The following is a 17,467-nucleotide window of genomic DNA, read 5'->3' as shown; positions in this document are numbered from 1 at the left end:
AAGACAGATTATAGCCCAGTGCCTCTACTGTGTGGTTTGCCACTGTTTAAAGGTTTTACACATCAACATCAATCCTCATCATGTAAATACAGACATTATTAGCTGTGCCCACCCACTCACCCTCTGCAGCTCCCATCCCTAACATTAAGGTGCATGCTTGTAGTCAAAGAAGGGTTTGGGTAAGTGTATTATATTCATTCACAACATTGAAATCCACAAGTACATTGATAAAAAAAAATGTTCTTAAAACGATACAATACAAAAAAGATTAAACCAGATGATTTCTTATTTGATTTAATCTGAAGGATTTATTTAATCGGAATGATACAAACATTGAGGAGTGATTACAAAAGTAGTTCACAGTAGTGTGGTGATTCAAACAGGATTCACACACGTTTATGACATACATGCAAGTAAAACAACAAAAATATTCCTGTCCCTTTTTTACACAGTTTGTATCGTAAGTTATTTTTCAGTCCGTTGTCTGTTAACTTAAAAATGAAACCAAAGACACGTCAATAAGAGCTTTAAAAACAGTACAACAGTGACTTTTCCTCCAATGAAAAGTAAACAGAATTATCAGATCAACAAAAGAGAGTTACAACATTTTCAACACCAGCAGAGGAACATCGGAGGTCCTGATCTACATGCAGTCTGAGAGGGAACCTGAACTCATCACAGTGGAAAGGCTCAGAAAAGCACAGTCACACACAACACACACTCACTGACTCGACAGTCGACACACACACACACACAACGCACAGTCACATGCCACACATAACTTGTGTTTTCAGTTAAAACTTCAGAGTTTTTTAAGGCCTTAATTATAGAGATGGAAAGGAAGATAATGCTGGAGGGGGGGAGGGGGGGGGATGACATGCAGGATACAATCCTCAGGTTGGATTTGGCCTCCTGCCTCTGTACATTGGACGCACAAGCTAACCACAAGGCCACCGGTGCCTCAACTAACAATGACTAACAATGCATGATTGTGCTAAAATTCGGCCAAGCTTCAAAATTAGTCGTATGAGTCAAAAATCTGAACTGGTCTGAAACTGTTCAGTTCACCTGCATCCCTTCATGAATATTTGGCATGGATAAAAGTTTTTGAAACTGTTTCTGCAGCAAGCCTATAATCTTCTCGCCTGACACCTACCCTGTGGCAGGGGTTACAGGCATTTTTAAATAAATATACAGAAATGATTTATGAAGCTCATAAAGAGGAGTCAGGAGTCACAGCAGTCTGTTTCAGAACCTGCATGAAAACTCCTCAAAGAAGCTTTTAGTCAAATGCTGCAAGTCACGTTATTCAATGAACTCCTGTTACAAGTAATGAATTGTTAGTTTCTAGCTTTTGTGCTAAGCTAACTGGCTGAAACTATGAGAGTGATAATAACCTTTTACATCCTGCTCTCAGCTCTACATAACATACAAACTTCTCTCAGAAATAGTTTAAATTTGTCTTGAAGCAGAATGTTTTGAAATGTGTTTACAGTATTTTTAATATCTGGAGGGGTTAATAAAATAAAATCTATTCGAGTAGCAACTTTGTTAGAGAGAGTTTGTGTTTTGTGTGATCCTTGAAAAACGAGGGTTGGCCTCTAATTACAAAAACTGAAAACGTCACGTGAACATTAACTGAGACTGGGAACTGTGTGAAAACTAGTCCACCTCCAAACATTTTCAAGGCCTTGAAAAGTTCAAAGTTCAACTTTCCTCGCCTTCAGAGGGATTCCCATCTCCACATCCTGGCCTCGGCGTGAGCTCATCTGGTGGCTAAGATGGCGTCGTAGGACTTTCCGGTCCGGCACACCTGAACATTGTGGAAGCCCGTTTTTGTGAGCATGTGTGTGTACTCGGACGGCGGTCGCTCCCGGCCCTCCGTCTGCACCAACATGTTGAGGGAGAAGATCTGAGCGGTGACGGGCCCTCGCCTGTTCTCAAACAGCAAGGCTTCCACCAGCAGGACCCCTCCACCTGCCGAGAGGACGCACTGAGTACTGCAGGTGATTTAACGCATCAATATGAACAAAGACAAGTCTGAGAAGCGAGGATGCTTGTGAATAATTCACCAACACTTAATGTGCCTTTGTTGTGATGCCTGGAATATTTATTTCCACCTGTAAAATATTAAAGACAAAAGCTTCAAAAACACGTCTAAACACTTCAAGTGGCCTCGATCCTGCAGGTCCACAACAGATTATCTCCAGAGCAATGTGAGACACGATTCATACCACATCTGGTTTCTGTCCTTTTATTTATTAAATCTGCTGAACTAAGACTGTGCACGTCAATCAACATATCAGCAGACTTGGACTTAAGCTCATATCATAATTTTCTAGTCTTCTGACTTCTCAAACGCTGCAGGTCACACCTACACATTCACACACTGATGGTAGAGGCTGCAGAGTAAAGAGTCCATCAGTGTCAACTCATCCATTCATACACATTCACACACTGCAGGCGAGAAGCAGTGGGAGCAACTTGGGGATAAGAATCTTGCCCAAGGACACGTCACTGCAGGAGCGGGGGACAGCCGCCCTGTCTGTGCAAATATGATGGAATAAGCGAAATAAATCTGTTTTCTTGAGGCAGGTAATAACGAAAACAAAAGAAGTCATCAACACAACTCTTTGTCAGCTCTTTTAGGTTCTGTGAATGCCGGTGCAAAAACAGATTATAGCCCTGTGAAAACAGATTACACCACAAGTCAAAACATATGCAGAGGAGGTGCTGGGATTGATTTCATGCCCGGGGTTTTGGTTCAGAGCTCTGGAATGTTTTTGGAGGAAATGTTTCTCGTACCAGCGGGTTTGACCTGACATCAACTGGTATCAAACAGAACAGTTAGAACCAGTTTAAGAGGGAGGATACAGAGCTCTCAAATCAAACTCGAAACACAAACATGTTGGTCTTTGATTGAAGCTCACTGTGAGCCACACCAGCTTAATATCTCTGCTGAAGTTTCAGGTCGACGCCTGCAGATATTTAGAGGAGATTCGTCTTTAATGGTCACAGTTCTGTTCTGGCTCATCAACAGAACACTGTTATTCACCTGCTTTGGTTAATGTCATCACACTAAACAAAAATTGCATTTGAAGGTCCGATAACCTTTCAGGAGCAAACTTTTTTGTTCTTCATCATATTGTGTTTTTCGGCATGTAAACATGTTTTTGATGATTTCACAGCGCCTCGTCTTCCTCGGTTGGTTAAAATGTGAAGAAGATGTTTTTTGAGTTCTCTGAGGAGAATTCAATTTCCTCTGACGCCCTTTTACACACACACAAGCCTGCATTTACACACACATACATACATATCAATGTATGAAGATATATCAGAAGGAATGGGCGGCCACATCCTTATGTGACCTCAACAGCTTTAAAGAAATTGTTAAGGAAATGAACTGGTTCTTCTCCACCTGTTCACCTCCAGGGCTTTCAAAACCATGACCTTAAAGGTTCAACCTGCCAGATATCTACTGACTGAAATGATGACGCTCTCCTCCTCTGTGATCATGAAGGAAACCTGCTGTGTTGAAGCTTCTCTGACAACAATGCAGCAGCCAGTATGTCCTCCTTCTAACTTTAGATTCTGCTCCTGAATGCTCTGGATTTGATTGGACCAGAGAAGGTAGGCGGGGCTTTGAAGGCCGTTTTGGACGCCCCTGGGTTTGCCAGATATGAGAGCAGTTATCAGGTGAACAGGTGTTGCAGCGATGGAAGCGGGCAGTGGAACTGCTTCAGATAGAAGTGATTGTACCCGAGCTAAAAAGCCTCTGCATGTTTCTAATAAGCTCCAGCAGCAGAAAGCTGCTCAAACTAGGATCAATGTTGGAGATGAAACATGGAGAGAGGTTAGAACGCAGAAAGCTTTACAGACCCATGCAGAGCTGGCTAAACACTGAAGCTACAGTATCCACCACATGCAGAGCTGGCTAAACACTGAAGCTACAGTGTCCACCACATGCAGAGCTGGCTAAACACTGAAGCTACAGTGTCCACCACATGCAGAGCTGGCTAAACACTGAAGCTACAGTGTCCACCACATGCAGAGCTGTGTGAGCAGCCACTCTAGAGAGGAGGGGGAGAGACAGCTCTCTGTGATGTTTGTGTTCAGTGTGTATGAAGAAAAGAAAGCCAACAGGTAGAATAGATATGAACTGACACTGTAAAAACACAGAAACATTTATTTGTAGAGACTTTTCTCGTCTCACCTGGTTTGCAGGTGTCAAAGATCTTCTTGAGCAGCGTCAGACACTTCTCTTCAGGCCAGTCGTGAACGATCCTGGCGAGCACGTACAGATCAGCCGGAGGGATTTCACCGCTGAAGAAATCTCCTGCATGACAACAGAAGGCCCGCAATCACCTGATCTGTGATGTTTAAGCATTCAATCTACCTAACGACGAAACAGCTCTGAAAAACACGGAATATTCTCCTCCTTTCATGCAGGAGAAAAAGCTCTGTGTGGAGCTCTGGATTAGATTGCAGCGGCAGGATATGGGAATAAAATAAATATTTACTGCCAATGTCCACATGAACCGTGGCGCCGGACAAAGTGGAAATAGACTTTTTCTAACTACATGTTAAAGTACTAATCAATAAATAAAAAGGTTGAATCACTTTGACTCACCAGTTTGAAACACAACAGTGTCGTTCTCTTGACAGAAATGTTTCTGAGCCATTTCTACGACCTGCGGGAGGTCGAACACGGTGACGGACGAGGACGGATACGCCTTCGCCACCTCACGGGCCAGAGCACCAGTGCATCCTGGGTAATAAACAGACAGCATGAACTGGGGAGGGGACAACAGGAGGAAAGTTTGCGTTCACAAAAAGAAGTGCGCTCTCTCTCACCTCCGAGGTCTACGATGCTCTGAAAGCAGGAGAGGTTGAACGCCGTCACTATGTCGTGTCCGTCCAGAGCCCACGAGGAGTTCATCAGACCCATAAACTTCAGCATCTCCTCCTCGGATCTGCGGGTAACGTTTTTAGACCCCGAGCTGAACACGGATCCATAAAAGATTTGAACCTTACAGACGGTCATCCTGACAAACACTCACCTGTAAATCGCCTGGAAAACCTCCTCTGGTGGAATCCCAAAGGTCTTCTCGTTCTGATTCTTCCCCTCCCTGCGTGGTGGAAACATTTAACACGGTTTGTGATCACTGAAATGTCAGTGTTTGTTTTTAGTTTGCTTCAGAGAAGTTGAAGTTGTGCAAACATTCCTCTCGAGCACAGCAGATCTGGAGGGGTTAGCTGCCTTCTCCACTTTCACTCTGCTTCAGTCTGACTTTATTCAGCATGAAAAATGCGTTTCCAGTTCCCAATGAAAACCGCTGCATCCAGATGTTCTAATTCAGGCTTGTACATAAATGAATGTATCTATCCTAGGGCAGGACAATAAATCGATTTTATTCAGCAGCTTTCTCCAATGTTTTGAATTTGGCCTCCAGCCCTACCTGGCAGAGTTACGTATCGCTCCTTTAAATGCAATATAGCCACTGAGTAAAATGTTTCCCATACGAAGGCACTGACCTGACGGCGTCCACCATGTTGTTCCACAGCGGGTAGACGGTCTGTGATTGGTAGATGATCATGTCGTAAACAGACTTGGCGCTGCCTTTGGCCAGGTACAGACTGGCCACGTCACTGCTGCTGTACATGGCTGTTTTTAACAAGATGATATTCACACACTGCAGCTTTTAAGCAGCATGTAATCCAGCCTTGACATACACTTTTCCAGCATCAACAACAGTCAAGCATTGCAGACAAACCACGAGTGTTTCAGTGTGTGTTCACCAGAACTCATACGATTATTTGGATAAATGATTATTCAAGGGAAAGAACACCAAAACTAAATATTTTTCAAGCTTCAATCTGAAACATTGGCCAGTTCCAGACTTTATGTCTCAACCACCTCACCTCTTCATCACCTCCTCCTCCCCCTCACCTGTCCCGCCTGTGTTCTCCACCTCCAGGATCTCGATGCCCACCAGTGCGTCCAGCAGCCTCTCCATCCCGTCCACACTGGTGCTCAGCTCCTGGGCCACGTGCCGGGCGCTCAGCGGCTCCTGGGACTTCAGCAGGAGGTCGAACACTCCCAGCTCACAGGCTGAAAAGATCACCTGGAGGGGGGCGAACACACCGCCACATCAACACCCCCGCACTGCTAGATAGATGTTTTTAAATTAGCGCTTCCAAAGAGGTTTGAATGGTTGCTTGTTCAACACTTTTAGACTCGAATGAAATGTCTCAGCATTGTTCAATATGGTGAATTTTCAATATTGTTTGTGGTTTTCGCTGAAATGTGATTCTCAGTTTATATGTGCGGTTAAGTTGCGTCCCATGTACAGTCCCAGGCTCCCACCTGTCATTATTCCCCGCTCCCTCTCTGGCCTACCTCGTTTCCCACTTCATCAACTGTCCCATCCAATGAAGGTAAAAATGCCCAAAATTAAAATATAGCCTAAAACAAAAAGGTACAATTTATGCTTTAAACTGTAGTTTAAAATGTTTAATTTTGAAACTTTACAGTTGCTTCTCCTACTTGTTTGACTGTGTATTTTAATCTGTACAATACGTACAATGCAACGCAATGCCGGGTTAACTTCATCTTTATATCGGAATGTGTATCGAAACAAATTGGATCGCTGCTCCTCTTAAAAAAACAAAACAAAAAAAATATCAGTGTAATATCAGCAGCAGTGACAAACATTGCACAATGTCTATATTCAAGGTTAAGGTTAAGCATGAGACTGCACACCTGTGGGTGCATCACTGCGGTCAAGCCAGCCGACACAGTTTTTTTGCTGAATGTTTCTGTCAGAAACTAACTGTCAGAGAAGCTTCAAGACAGCATGTTTCCTTCATGATCACTTCATGAGACATCCAAAATCATACCTAATATGTCTCATATTTGGCACTTTGACAGGCTTTTATTTTGAAACTACACATCAGAATGTCTTGATACTTATTGGGTCACATCCTGGGATCATGTACTTTAACCCTGAAGTGGAATTAGTCTGTGATAACAGGGCGTTTCCTTTTAAACTGAATCCAAAATCATAATTCGTATCATGTTTGAATCTTTTTTGAGCTTTTATTTTGAAACAATACAGCGGGGGAAAAAAATCATATTTCTGGGTACGGTGTCCCATTACCCTATTGGGAAATGTGTGTGTGGAAACAGGACCTTGTCAGAAAATCCAATAAAAAAAACTATTGGCTTAACTGAGACGTGATTACCGTAAAGCCTCTAATATCACGTTCAGCAGAAAACTGTGTCGGCTGGTTTGACCGTTATGTGTCCTGAGCTGAAGGATCGTTACCTTGGAGACCTTGAAGCCGTTAAAATACTCCAGAAGTTTGAACGGGTAGTCCAGCTCGCTCTGGGACAGATGCTCAGCCATGATGCACCTACACAACAAACAAACAAACACACAGAGACAGGAATATATTTAAAGTACCAAAGTAAACGATCGATGTCTCTCACAGCATCACTCACCGGGGAAAGCCTCAAAGATGACCCGACCCGGGGGAAGGAGAAGGGAGGATGATTTTTTAACCAAGATGTCGGTGTTGCGTTCAAGGAGCTGCTTTTGTTTGTAAAATGGTCGACGGATGATCAGCGGATGATGCACATCGTTGATCCTGTTCTTACAGAGATCAGAGGGGTTTATATACCTCCGATTGTCGATCAGCTGAAACAGCGACGAGTTTGGCTCAGTGCACGTTACTCCTCAGCGTGTGGCTGCAGTACCGGGATCATCCGGAGCAGCAACAGGGGCGCTGTTGAGCTTTGTTTATAAAACTCATTCTTTTGGACGAACCCACCATTTGTTGTCCTATCTTATTCTTTCTCTTCATTCTTCATGAATGTCTGTATATTAAACATACATAACATGTCCATACTAATATACAGTTTGCATGATGTTGTTCATACAGTTTACTTGAAGTTACAGCTCTGACTCTTTTATTTATTTTTTGATGCATATTATTTTTACATTCTTATAACTTTTTATCTAATTTAATTCTGCACTGTGTGATTTTTCTTCTGCTGTGCTGCTGTAACATTGTAAATGTCTGTTTGAATAAAGGATAATCTTGATTTAAAACACTCATATGGATTTACAAATACCTATACCCACTAGTGATGTCTGAAAAATTTGGTATACACACATTTTTCCCACGTTTCTTTTTCTTCTTCAGTGTCCATCCAGCAGGCAGAGTGTAAACGGCCTATGAACAATGACATGTAAGACTCACAGATTGATTCGGTGTGTACAGAGTAGGGCGAGTCCCTTCACCATCCTTGGAACAAAATGCAGCAAGCTACTGTCAGCCAATCAGCGCTGTAAATGAGAGGTTTAGAAGAGGCTGAATATTCCTCCCTCAGAGTCCCTCCATATATGCATTGTCCTCTATTCATTGTTTTTACTTCTACAGTTTGTTTTTTCTTTAAGTACATTATTTCAACACACTTGGCCCAATAAATGAATGATTTCTAGAACATAATTTCCAGGTGTTTTGTACACAGATGAGTCCACGGTTTAAAAGTTGTATTACTTGTTTTTAACATTTTTGAGGTTTCTTCATCTTACTTTTAATTTGGAAAAAGACCAGAAACTGTGTTTTACTCGTTTGACCTCCTGTCTGGGTCGATCTACTCCGTTCAGCTTGACGCGTGCTTGTAGGAGCCTCTGTTGAAAAGTGGACTGCAGTTATTTGATGTGGAGCGGCGCTTCTGACACACTCACGGCTCAGACTATGTGAACGGCTGTCAGGTGGCTCTTTTTTTTTTTTCTTCTTCCAAATACCAAACGTCCCTCCTCACCTCTGTTTGGACTTCATCTCTGGGTGAGCTGAAGAAAAGCCACTTCCCGTTAAACATCTGATAATGAACCATGAAACATTTTCAAGGTAGCGATCCCATCCAACCGTCTCTAAAAAGCAAATAAACTTCAGACATCTTCAATTATTAACCAAATCGATTTATTATGCATGAACAAATCCCTTCCTGCCTCTGTCACGCAGACACGCACACACACACACCCAACATTTAAATACATGACGTGGTGGGAATTCGGCATAGCTCACTTTGTTGTTGCACATGCTTTAATAAAATGATAGATATATTTACAGGATAAGCAACGTCTCCGAACAAAACAAAACAGAAAAAAAAAAAAAAAGTTCGCTAGAACAGCTCCCGGTCCCGCCCTGCAGCACTTTGCAACGCTCCTCTTTCGGTTTTGCTTTAATTTTTGGAAATTCACCCACGTTTAAAAAGAAAAACTGAAAGAAAAGAAAAGAAAAACAAACCATGGGGGTTTTGGCCAATACGACATAGCATTATACATATATGGAGTTCATCAACTACATAAATATGGCAGTAACACTGAGTAATTCATACGGACTATTTACAAAGTTTGTGAAGTGGGGAAATCTTACAGTCTGTGCAGGGACGACTGACAGGACGTATGCCTTCTTTAAAGTCTGGGGGACCGAGTCTAGGAGAACAACCGACGCCTCCTTTCCTTCCACTCGCCTCCTCGGTTAGAACGGTCAGGACTGACACGACAAACGAAATAAGGCACAATTAATACTTGGACCATTTTCAGGGGGATCTACAGACTTGCAGCTGGCTTGTGAGGCATGTAAACAATTGAAGTCGATTGATTAGGACTGCCTTCGTCACCTTCCCTTTGTATTCCCGATCAGTGATTCAGTCCGTCTGATGTGATTCGAAAAACAGGATTCATATGGCAAGGACCTTCAACCCCCCAAACCACAAAGAAGAAGAAGAAAAATAATTTCCCTCCCGCTTGCCCCTCCCTCTATGCTACAGACAAATACAATCACATGGTGACAAACAAAGAAAACTAGTAGTGCATACACTACAAAACACAACAGGAAAATTGCGACGCCCCGCCAATTTCCACAGCACGGGTGAGGCCGCAGCGCCGCCCTCTCAACGAGGGAGGAAATGATTTGAACGAAGAAACGAACGATTGATTGATGAACTGTTCGAAGCTGAAGCAGTTTCAGTTGCGATGTGACTAAACCAACGATAAAAAGAGAGAAATCTGTTTCCCCGTCCTGATCCACTGATCAGCTTTGACCAATGTTGTTTTTTTCTTCCTCTGACTACCTCTGACCGACCTCCACACAGCGCTCAGCGTTGACCACCATCACCACACTTCCCCCCCCCCCCCCTTACACACACACGGAGAAAATGACTAAAATATTTTGTGGTTTTGTTTCAATTACACCTAATGGCACGACGCCTCTCCTCCACCCCCAGACAAGGTGTGGGACGTTTAAAAAGCCCTCATCGGTCGCCTTCTGTTGGTGGTAATCTTCGCAGGATGGAGAGGGAGGGAAGTCTGGGCGTTGACACTTTGAGTCCGGCCCTTCCAGGACAGCCACGGCAGCGGACAGATTCAGGAGGGGAGGAGTTTAGGAAGAGGAGGCGGGGTACTGGAGTGGCCGGTGGATAGATGGGGCAGTAGGAGGAGGAGGAGGGCAAAAGAGAGGGGGGGGTCTGTCGCAGCTGTTTGGGGCTCCTGGCTTTGGTAGGAGTGATGGAACCGCTCAGTCGTGTTTCAGGTGGTCCTTAATGTCCTCTTCGTCTGTGTACTCCGAAGGCTCGTCTCCGGGCTTCAGCAACCTCCCGACGTAGTCGTATTTTTCTGGAAAATAGAAATTTAAATCTCGTGTTAAAGGAGACCAATCGTGTTTGAGGGCTTCTGTCAGAGATGAAACCATTGGTTGGTTATATTGGGTGACTTGATGTGATTGGTTGGTTTATACATGTAGTTTACACGGGGATTTGTCACATTGGTGTTTCACACTTCATGAAGTATTTATGAATAATCATCATCTTCACTATTTATTACATTATTTTCTAAAATCAACAAAAAAAACAAAGACGGGCAGAAGATAATCTCCATCATGAGGAAAGAAAACTACGCCGTTATTTTTTTGCCTCAGTCGACACAAAGTTTTCTATTTCTGATGAAAGATTTCACAATTCTTGTTTTCAGCACAACTCGTGACCGAACAGTGAACGTAGGACTGAAGCTTGTTACACATACAGTAAATCATAACTCCAGAGTGTAAACGTGTCTCTGAGTCCTGACCGTCTCCGGTGAGGGAGAAGCTCGAGTCCCTCTGGCTGTGTTGTTGTTGTCAGGGCTGCGTTTACATGGACTTTAAACACCTGGTTTGAAAGGTGCTGTATAGTTTATTATAATCATCACACAGCTCACTTCTCTGTCAGATGACTCTCCGATCAGCCCGTGTGTCATCGCACAGCTTCTGCCTCGAATTAATCAGTCGCCGTCTGGAGCAGCCAGCTCCTCTAAAGCCGCCCAGCGCAGCTTTAACCGAGTTATTTGTATCAAGCGGACCTGCTGCGAGCTTCCACAGGCTTGTTATTTAAGTAAGCGGGGGCCTGGCATTACTAAGAGGGGATTCAGTCCAGAATTAGACACCAAGCGCTCAGAAAGGAGGCGAGGCCTTGATCTAAAACTGTCACTGTGATTTGAGAGAAAATGTATAAAACAGCAGACTGAAACAGGAGCTTCAGCTCTGATAGATTTACTCTGCAGGTGATTAAATTATAAAAAATAAAAAAAGGAGGCTTTCATGTCTTCCACTTTCACAGTTTCCTCTCGTAACGGCTCCTCAGCAGATGTGGCTGCAGAGGATATTTTTAGTTTTGCATGTTTTGCAATTTCACTCCAAACTTAAGTTCAGCTGCACAAACCGGAAATAACCTTTTTATTTGGTAGCACCAACAGTGAACCTGCACAAGAACCACTTCCATATATCGGTCGTACTGGGAGTTGAACTAGCGACCCTCGGTTGCCTGCAGCGTTAAAACGTTTAAATACGGAGCCGTTAGTACACGTTGGCTGGATGTGAACAGATTGTATGTCAGATAAAAATGCATCTTTCAGGTGAAACATGAGACGCACTCAAGTAAAACCAGACATTCTGGATTCAACATAAAGTGAAGAAAAAGAAGACGTGCTGTGATCCATAAGAGCGGCGTGCAGAGGTGGAGAGGAGATAAACACGCTGGATGTATCCATGAAACTCGAGACGAATCGATATCTCAGGAGCGTCAATCTCACCCATGAACTGCATCTCCCACTCCCTCACGCTCTCCATCTGCACAGCGTTGAGGTCTGACAGGTCGTCGTACTCGTCCCTGAGGGCGTCTTTCTCCAGGCAGAAGGTGGCCAGGCCCCTCGAAGCATCCCGACCCGCGAAAATGCCGTAAGGACCGTCTGAGAGGAAACACAAACACAGAGTCAGGAGGCGACGAGGGGTTCGCTTGCTTTGACTTTCTGTACTTTAAAAAGTTTCCCACTGTTGCAAACTGATTCAAACTGAAATTAACTGCACAAGTTCAGACATGTCAGAGAACTCGGACCTGCGTCATGTGATCGCTGCTTCCCTTAAACCACATGAGCGCCGCACAGATATACACACACACACACAGAGAGCTGGCAGAGGAGAGGAGTCACGCTTTTTCTTCTGAACTAAAAACTATTTCCTGATGTTGCTTTTTCTTTCTTTTTTTTAATAACAGCTGAAGAGACGATTGTTGGATGTGATGCTGTGAGGTAAAAAGTGAAATTATTCCTGTCAGAGTTGGTGAAAGATAATTTATTTATTTTTCTTTAAAAAGTATAAATCGTTGTATGGAGCAGTTATTAATCCTTTTACCAGCTCGGTTAATAAAATCCACATTTCTGCTGATTTTTTTTTTAATATTATCCGACCAAAAGCAAACGATGCTGAAATAAACAAAATCAGTCCTGATTTTCCTCTTTGCCGTGCTTCTATTTATAACGTCTCGTTGGGTTGTTGTGAATGTCACGGTGGTGAAGAAGGAAGCGTGTTCTGATCGGGAACTTTAAAATTCCCTGATTTATAATCAAACTCATTTAAATATGAGCACGCGGGCTCTTCATTCCAGGAAACGAGCCGCGAGGCTTTCAGGAGCATCATCTGATCAGCATGTGAACGCTGAGCACACGCGCAGGTTTTCAGGCTTTTAACTGGGCAACAGACAAACACAGTCAGCCCACAGTGAAGCCTTATCACCTCAGAGATTAGATGTGCTCCCACCTTTCACAACCACAGGATCAAGCATTTCACTGATAAAGCTGCTCCAGGCACAGCATGCCAGCCTCGGTTCAACACGTCTGGATGACTTACAGCAGGATATGAATGCACTTTCTTTTGTTTGGAATATCACATTATTGCCCGTTTACTGTTTTCAGACTTTATATGAAGACCGTACATTTTTGTTCATATTTTGTGACAACCTGTGCAGTGTTGGGTTCCTTGTCCAGATGCTCCCGTTACAATTTCTCTGGCCGGTTACGATTAGTTTCTCCTCGTCTGACCTGAAACAGCTCGTGTGCGTTTGAGTCTGAGGTCGCCAAAAACCGGCCGCTCACCTGTCGGGACCGAGCAGGCCGAAAACCGTCTCATTCCAGTCGTACTTTTTTAAAAATTGATGCACCTTTAGTTCAATGCGTTTGCACGCACACGTCTGCTTCTCTATCAATGAATTCTTCGACACAAATAAAAACAGAAAGTCGTCTTCATTGTAACGCCATGAGCTGTGACTCACACATAAGATTTGTACTTGACTGAAGTCTGAGAAACGTATCTAATGTTGTGTGTTAAACTGTGATATGTGCACATAGATCAGGCTGCTCACGCTCTCTGAGAGACAAGAAGAAAAAAAAGTTCATTCAAATACACCAGAAAGGAACAAAATGTTAAATGTCCAGAAGCAGAGCCAGAAAATGTTGAAATATTTTGGTTTATCGTCGACTTAAAGCTTCAAGCACTTCGAGTGTTGACTCAGCTCTAAGTCCGCTGACATGAACGCTGTTTGAGATGTGGCTCTGCCAACCCCAAACTGAAGCGTGTGTCATCCTTCAGCGAGCTGGATGGACTCAGGTCCTGGCTCGTGTGGCGGCGCTGTGAAACAGGAACAGCAGCCATGACATATGAGAGTGTTGGGAATGTGTTGGAATAATTAGAGCTGATTATAGAGCAGCAGCAGCAGACGAGCCTCGCTTTACAGAAAATACTGTACATGAAGACAAGACGTTCGTGACTGAAACTCTTTAAAAAGGAGGGGAAGACGTAATCAACCCGAGTTGTTTTTTTAAGTGGAAGATGTGCACAACATTTTCTTTGTTACGTTTATTTCGCCAGCTTTTCTTCCCAGAGTAAATCCCCTTCACTATGCATTCAGGAGCTTAACAACCCACAACTCTAATAATAGTTCAGTTTGGGATCAATTTCAAGTTTTTTTTTCAGTAACTACGCACAAAGCCCAGCGTGGCCTGATCCTGCTTTCATTACGGAAACACACAGCGCCTCTTTATTTCCAAACAACCAACGTCTCCGATCAGTTCCTCGTTCGTCATATTTAAAATCCAGATGTGATCGAGATGAAGACGCTCCTGAACTCAGGAGCTGTCGGCCTGTTTTCTTTTCGTGCAGCGACGCTGTGGGAAAAGTTTACCTGCAGACATCAGGCCGGCTCGCTCTGTTGAAGTTTTTAAAGCGAAGCTAAAGACCCGTCTGAGTCCTAATCTCTCCGAGAGTCCAAATGTTTTACATTTTATTTAAGTTATTTTAAATGCTTTTGAACTAAACTTTTCTATGATCTTTACAGCAAACATTTATTATTATTTCTTTAAAACAGTTGATAAACATTTTCATATATTGGTAACTATTTTAACTTGAGTTTAAGAGCATGCTGGTTTATGTGACATGTAGTATGCATGCGTGCTTGTTCTGTTTATGTGAAGCACTTTGTAACTTTGTGATTTCTATCATGATGATAATTATTGAACAGATTTGTAAGAACTGCAGGAAGGTAAACATCTCTTTTTTATTCTTATAAGTAAAACTATTCTTACAAGAAGAGTTTTGTTATATTTGACATTATTACAGGTCGATAAAGAACATTTGCTCTTCACATTTGTGCATCAATGTCCACTTTGAGCAAGGCACTCCTTGTAACACCACATGTCCCCCCACTTTCATTATGAACTGTCTCCACATGATGAGACTTCAGTGTGTAAACAAGACATCCAGACAGCACACACGCACGCGCGCACGCACACGCGCAGTCTGCATGTCCCTCTGAACAGCTAACAGGTTAGCATTAGCAGGCTAGCTCGTTAAATGTCGCACTCTGATCGTGAAAGTTTCTAAATTCTTTGAATGTGATTAAATATAAAGTTTATTTGGGAGGGTCATACGGGATCCCAGAAGTCACGACTCCTAGCTAACACAACCCGCGCTGGTTTTGCTAACAGCTAGCAGCCCCCCATTCAAAAACACACAGACAAAGCCAGAGTGCTAGCTTAGCTAACACTCAACCGTTAGCGCCCAAATTTCGGGTTCGGGACTTCTCACCAAAAACCCGGGGACGTGTCAGTTAACTCCTCCACCTACCTCCCCTCCCAGGAGTCGCCCTTCACACTCACCTTTCCCGTAAAACTTTTTACCGCTGGTCACGTCGAAGACCTTCATGTTGACGGCCATGAGGATCCGCGGGTTCTGGAGCCCGTCGTAGTCCCGCAGCTGCTCCAGACTGAAGTCCCGTCTCCTCATCTTGGGAAGCGCCGAGGCCTCGTCGCCTCGGGCCGCGTCCGCGACGAGCCGCCTGCCCCACCGCCGATACACCAGCAAACACACCGCCACCACCGCCAACAAAATACTCATATTCAGCAACATCCCGCCGAGGCCGAGCCCGTCTGACTCGTCCGCTGCCCCCTGCCCGCCACTGGTGTCGACTGCTCCGCTCGAACTGCCTCCATCGTCCGCCATACTGCACGGTTAAGCGCCCTACCCGCCCCTGGCCGGATGCTGCGTTCACGTCCCCTCGGGAATGACGAAACCACTGGTTGAGCGAACGAGCGATCCGTTGTGGTTACATCGCGTCCTCGTCGTCTAGACTTCAGGGCAATGTGACACTGTCAGTCTGTGATCACGCAGATAAATAGAGCTGCAAGTCACGATAACTTTAACCCTCTCGATTGTTTTTATTGATAAATCAGTTAAACACGGTGTCGAATCTAAATGTCTGCTCATGTTGAAAACATATTGTTTTGAATAAATGTGGTATAATCTGCAACACAATTGTTTTGTATTCATAAAAAGAGTGGTTGCAAGGTTAAAGGGCTAAAAATGCCCCTGATATTTGGGAACACAGGTTTGACATGAATGTTCGTGCACTCTTTGGCAAATAAATTCCTCCCTGTAAAACTGACAGTGATTTAGTATTCTGCTCAGTTGTTAATGATGTAATCGGAGAACCAGGTGACCAGAGATTCACAAAGATGTTGCCCAAGGTCGGCCATAAGGGGGCAAAAATGAGAACTGCTCTGAGCAGAAATTAAATCCATCTCTTAATGTCGTATCAACACATAAAATACACATTTATATATGTGTTGTTGCTTCTTTCAAAGAGTAACCTCGCCCTCCCTTCCCTTTCTGGAAACAGTATTACAATTGTTTGTGATGTTAAAGTCATGGTGCGGGCATGTCGGACTTTGAACAGGCTCCCCATGCCAGGACCTTCCTGCACATTTGAACCCAACAATAACCAGTCAACAAACTTTTATCAGTCAGCTCCAAAAGTTGATCAGATCCAGGACGAGGAGGTTGTTTAATTATGGCCCGGCCTGTCAGGGGCCCAGCAAGGAGAACTGGAAATGTTATTAATACTCCATGTGTTTATATTTGACTGAACACGGAGGAATTCAATGAGACAAGCCAGCATGAATGTTCAAAAATCAAAAGCTTTGGGTCCTCCATTTCCCATAATGCAATTTGAATGACTCTTACAAATTAGATATATTTTGTTATGTAGGCTATTGTAACCTGAACATGTTCAGCTCTGATATTACACGGTAATAAACTTAATATTACACAGTGATAAATGTAACCTCATTGCTTTCTGAAAATATTAAGTTAAAGAGAAGATAACTTTGCTTGTTGAGAATTTGATCATAAAAGTTTAATAGTAATTTTTAAGGGGACGAAAAGAAGGATTACCTCCTCTATTATTTTACCTCTCACTTCAGATATAAAAGGCTGTATTGACACTGTTGCAATGTAGAGATTTGAGATTTACGAGGGACACGTGAAGGCATCAAAGCACCCGCCCACCACTTTTTCTAAGTTGCGACTGGACTCCTGATGGTTTTTGTCCCCTTGTGAGGACCCGTACTGAAACAGAAAAGCACGTATTGAGCTTCCTGTTAAAACATTACAATTATCCAGTTTAAAAAATATATACATGTATTTTATTAAATGTTATGTACCGAAAGGATCTTGTTTGTGATGCATTTCTTTGCGTGCAATCCATGATGTCCCCCCCAACAACAGGATTCATCATTTCCAGACCGTTTTATTT

At 43.4% G+C, this 17,467-nt stretch overlaps 2 protein-coding genes across 2 annotated transcripts; both read right to left on the bottom strand.

The window, feature by feature from the left end:
• Window positions 1-169: 169 nt before the first annotated feature.
• asmt2 (acetylserotonin O-methyltransferase 2) lies at window positions 170-7,499 on the bottom strand. Its single transcript, XM_079369415.1, has 8 exons — window positions 7,329-7,499; window positions 5,951-6,125; window positions 5,536-5,665; window positions 5,061-5,129; window positions 4,855-4,973; window positions 4,631-4,768; window positions 4,214-4,336; window positions 170-1,977 (listed from the first exon to the last, which is right to left on the bottom strand). The coding sequence occupies exons 1-8, from the start codon at window positions 7,407-7,409 to the stop codon at window positions 1,766-1,768; spliced, it is 1,047 nt and encodes a 348-aa protein (XP_079225541.1). The 5' UTR covers window positions 7,410-7,499; the 3' UTR covers window positions 170-1,765.
• Window positions 7,500-8,969: 1,470 nt separating this feature from the next.
• Window positions 8,970-15,938, bottom strand: pgrmc2 (progesterone receptor membrane component 2). The gene is made up of 3 exons (XM_079369840.1): window positions 15,534-15,938; window positions 12,138-12,293; window positions 8,970-10,688 (listed from the first exon to the last, which is right to left on the bottom strand). The coding sequence occupies exons 1-3, from the start codon at window positions 15,874-15,876 to the stop codon at window positions 10,591-10,593; spliced, it is 597 nt and encodes a 198-aa protein (XP_079225966.1). The 5' UTR covers window positions 15,877-15,938; the 3' UTR covers window positions 8,970-10,590.
• Window positions 15,939-17,467: the final 1,529 nt, after the last annotated feature.

Source organism: Symphodus melops, assembly GCF_947650265.1.
Source record: "Symphodus melops genome assembly, chromosome: 19".
In the NCBI taxonomy this organism is placed as follows: domain Eukaryota; kingdom Metazoa; phylum Chordata; class Actinopteri; order Labriformes; family Labridae; genus Symphodus; species Symphodus melops.
Note: the sequence above shows the minus strand (reverse complement) of the source record. Positions and strands in the feature narration are given on the sequence as shown.

Excerpts from the sequence above, each read along its gene's own strand:
- pgrmc2 (XM_079369840.1), bottom strand. The coding sequence starts at position 15,876 with ATGGCGGACGATGGAGGCAGTTCGAGCGGAGCAGTCGACACCAGTGGC. Across the intron at positions 12,294-15,533 it reads TAAAAAGTTTTACGGGAAAG|ACGGTCCTTACGGCATTTTC; the intron begins GTGAGTGTGAAG and ends GTTTCCTCTCAG. Across the intron at positions 10,689-12,137 it reads GTGGGAGATGCAGTTCATGG|AAAAATACGACTACGTCGGG; the intron begins GTGAGATTGACG and ends TCTATTTTCCAG.
- asmt2 (XM_079369415.1), bottom strand. The coding sequence starts at position 7,409 with ATGGCTGAGCATCTGTCCCAGAGCGAGCTGGACTACCCGTTCAAACTT. Across the intron at positions 4,974-5,060 it reads GTTTTCCAGGCGATTTACAG|ATCCGAGGAGGAGATGCTGA; the intron begins GTGAGTGTTTGT and ends CGTTACCCGCAG. Across the intron at positions 1,978-4,213 it reads CTTTGACACCTGCAAACCAG|GTGGAGGGGTCCTGCTGGTG; the intron begins GTGAGACGAGAA and ends TCCTCTCGGCAG.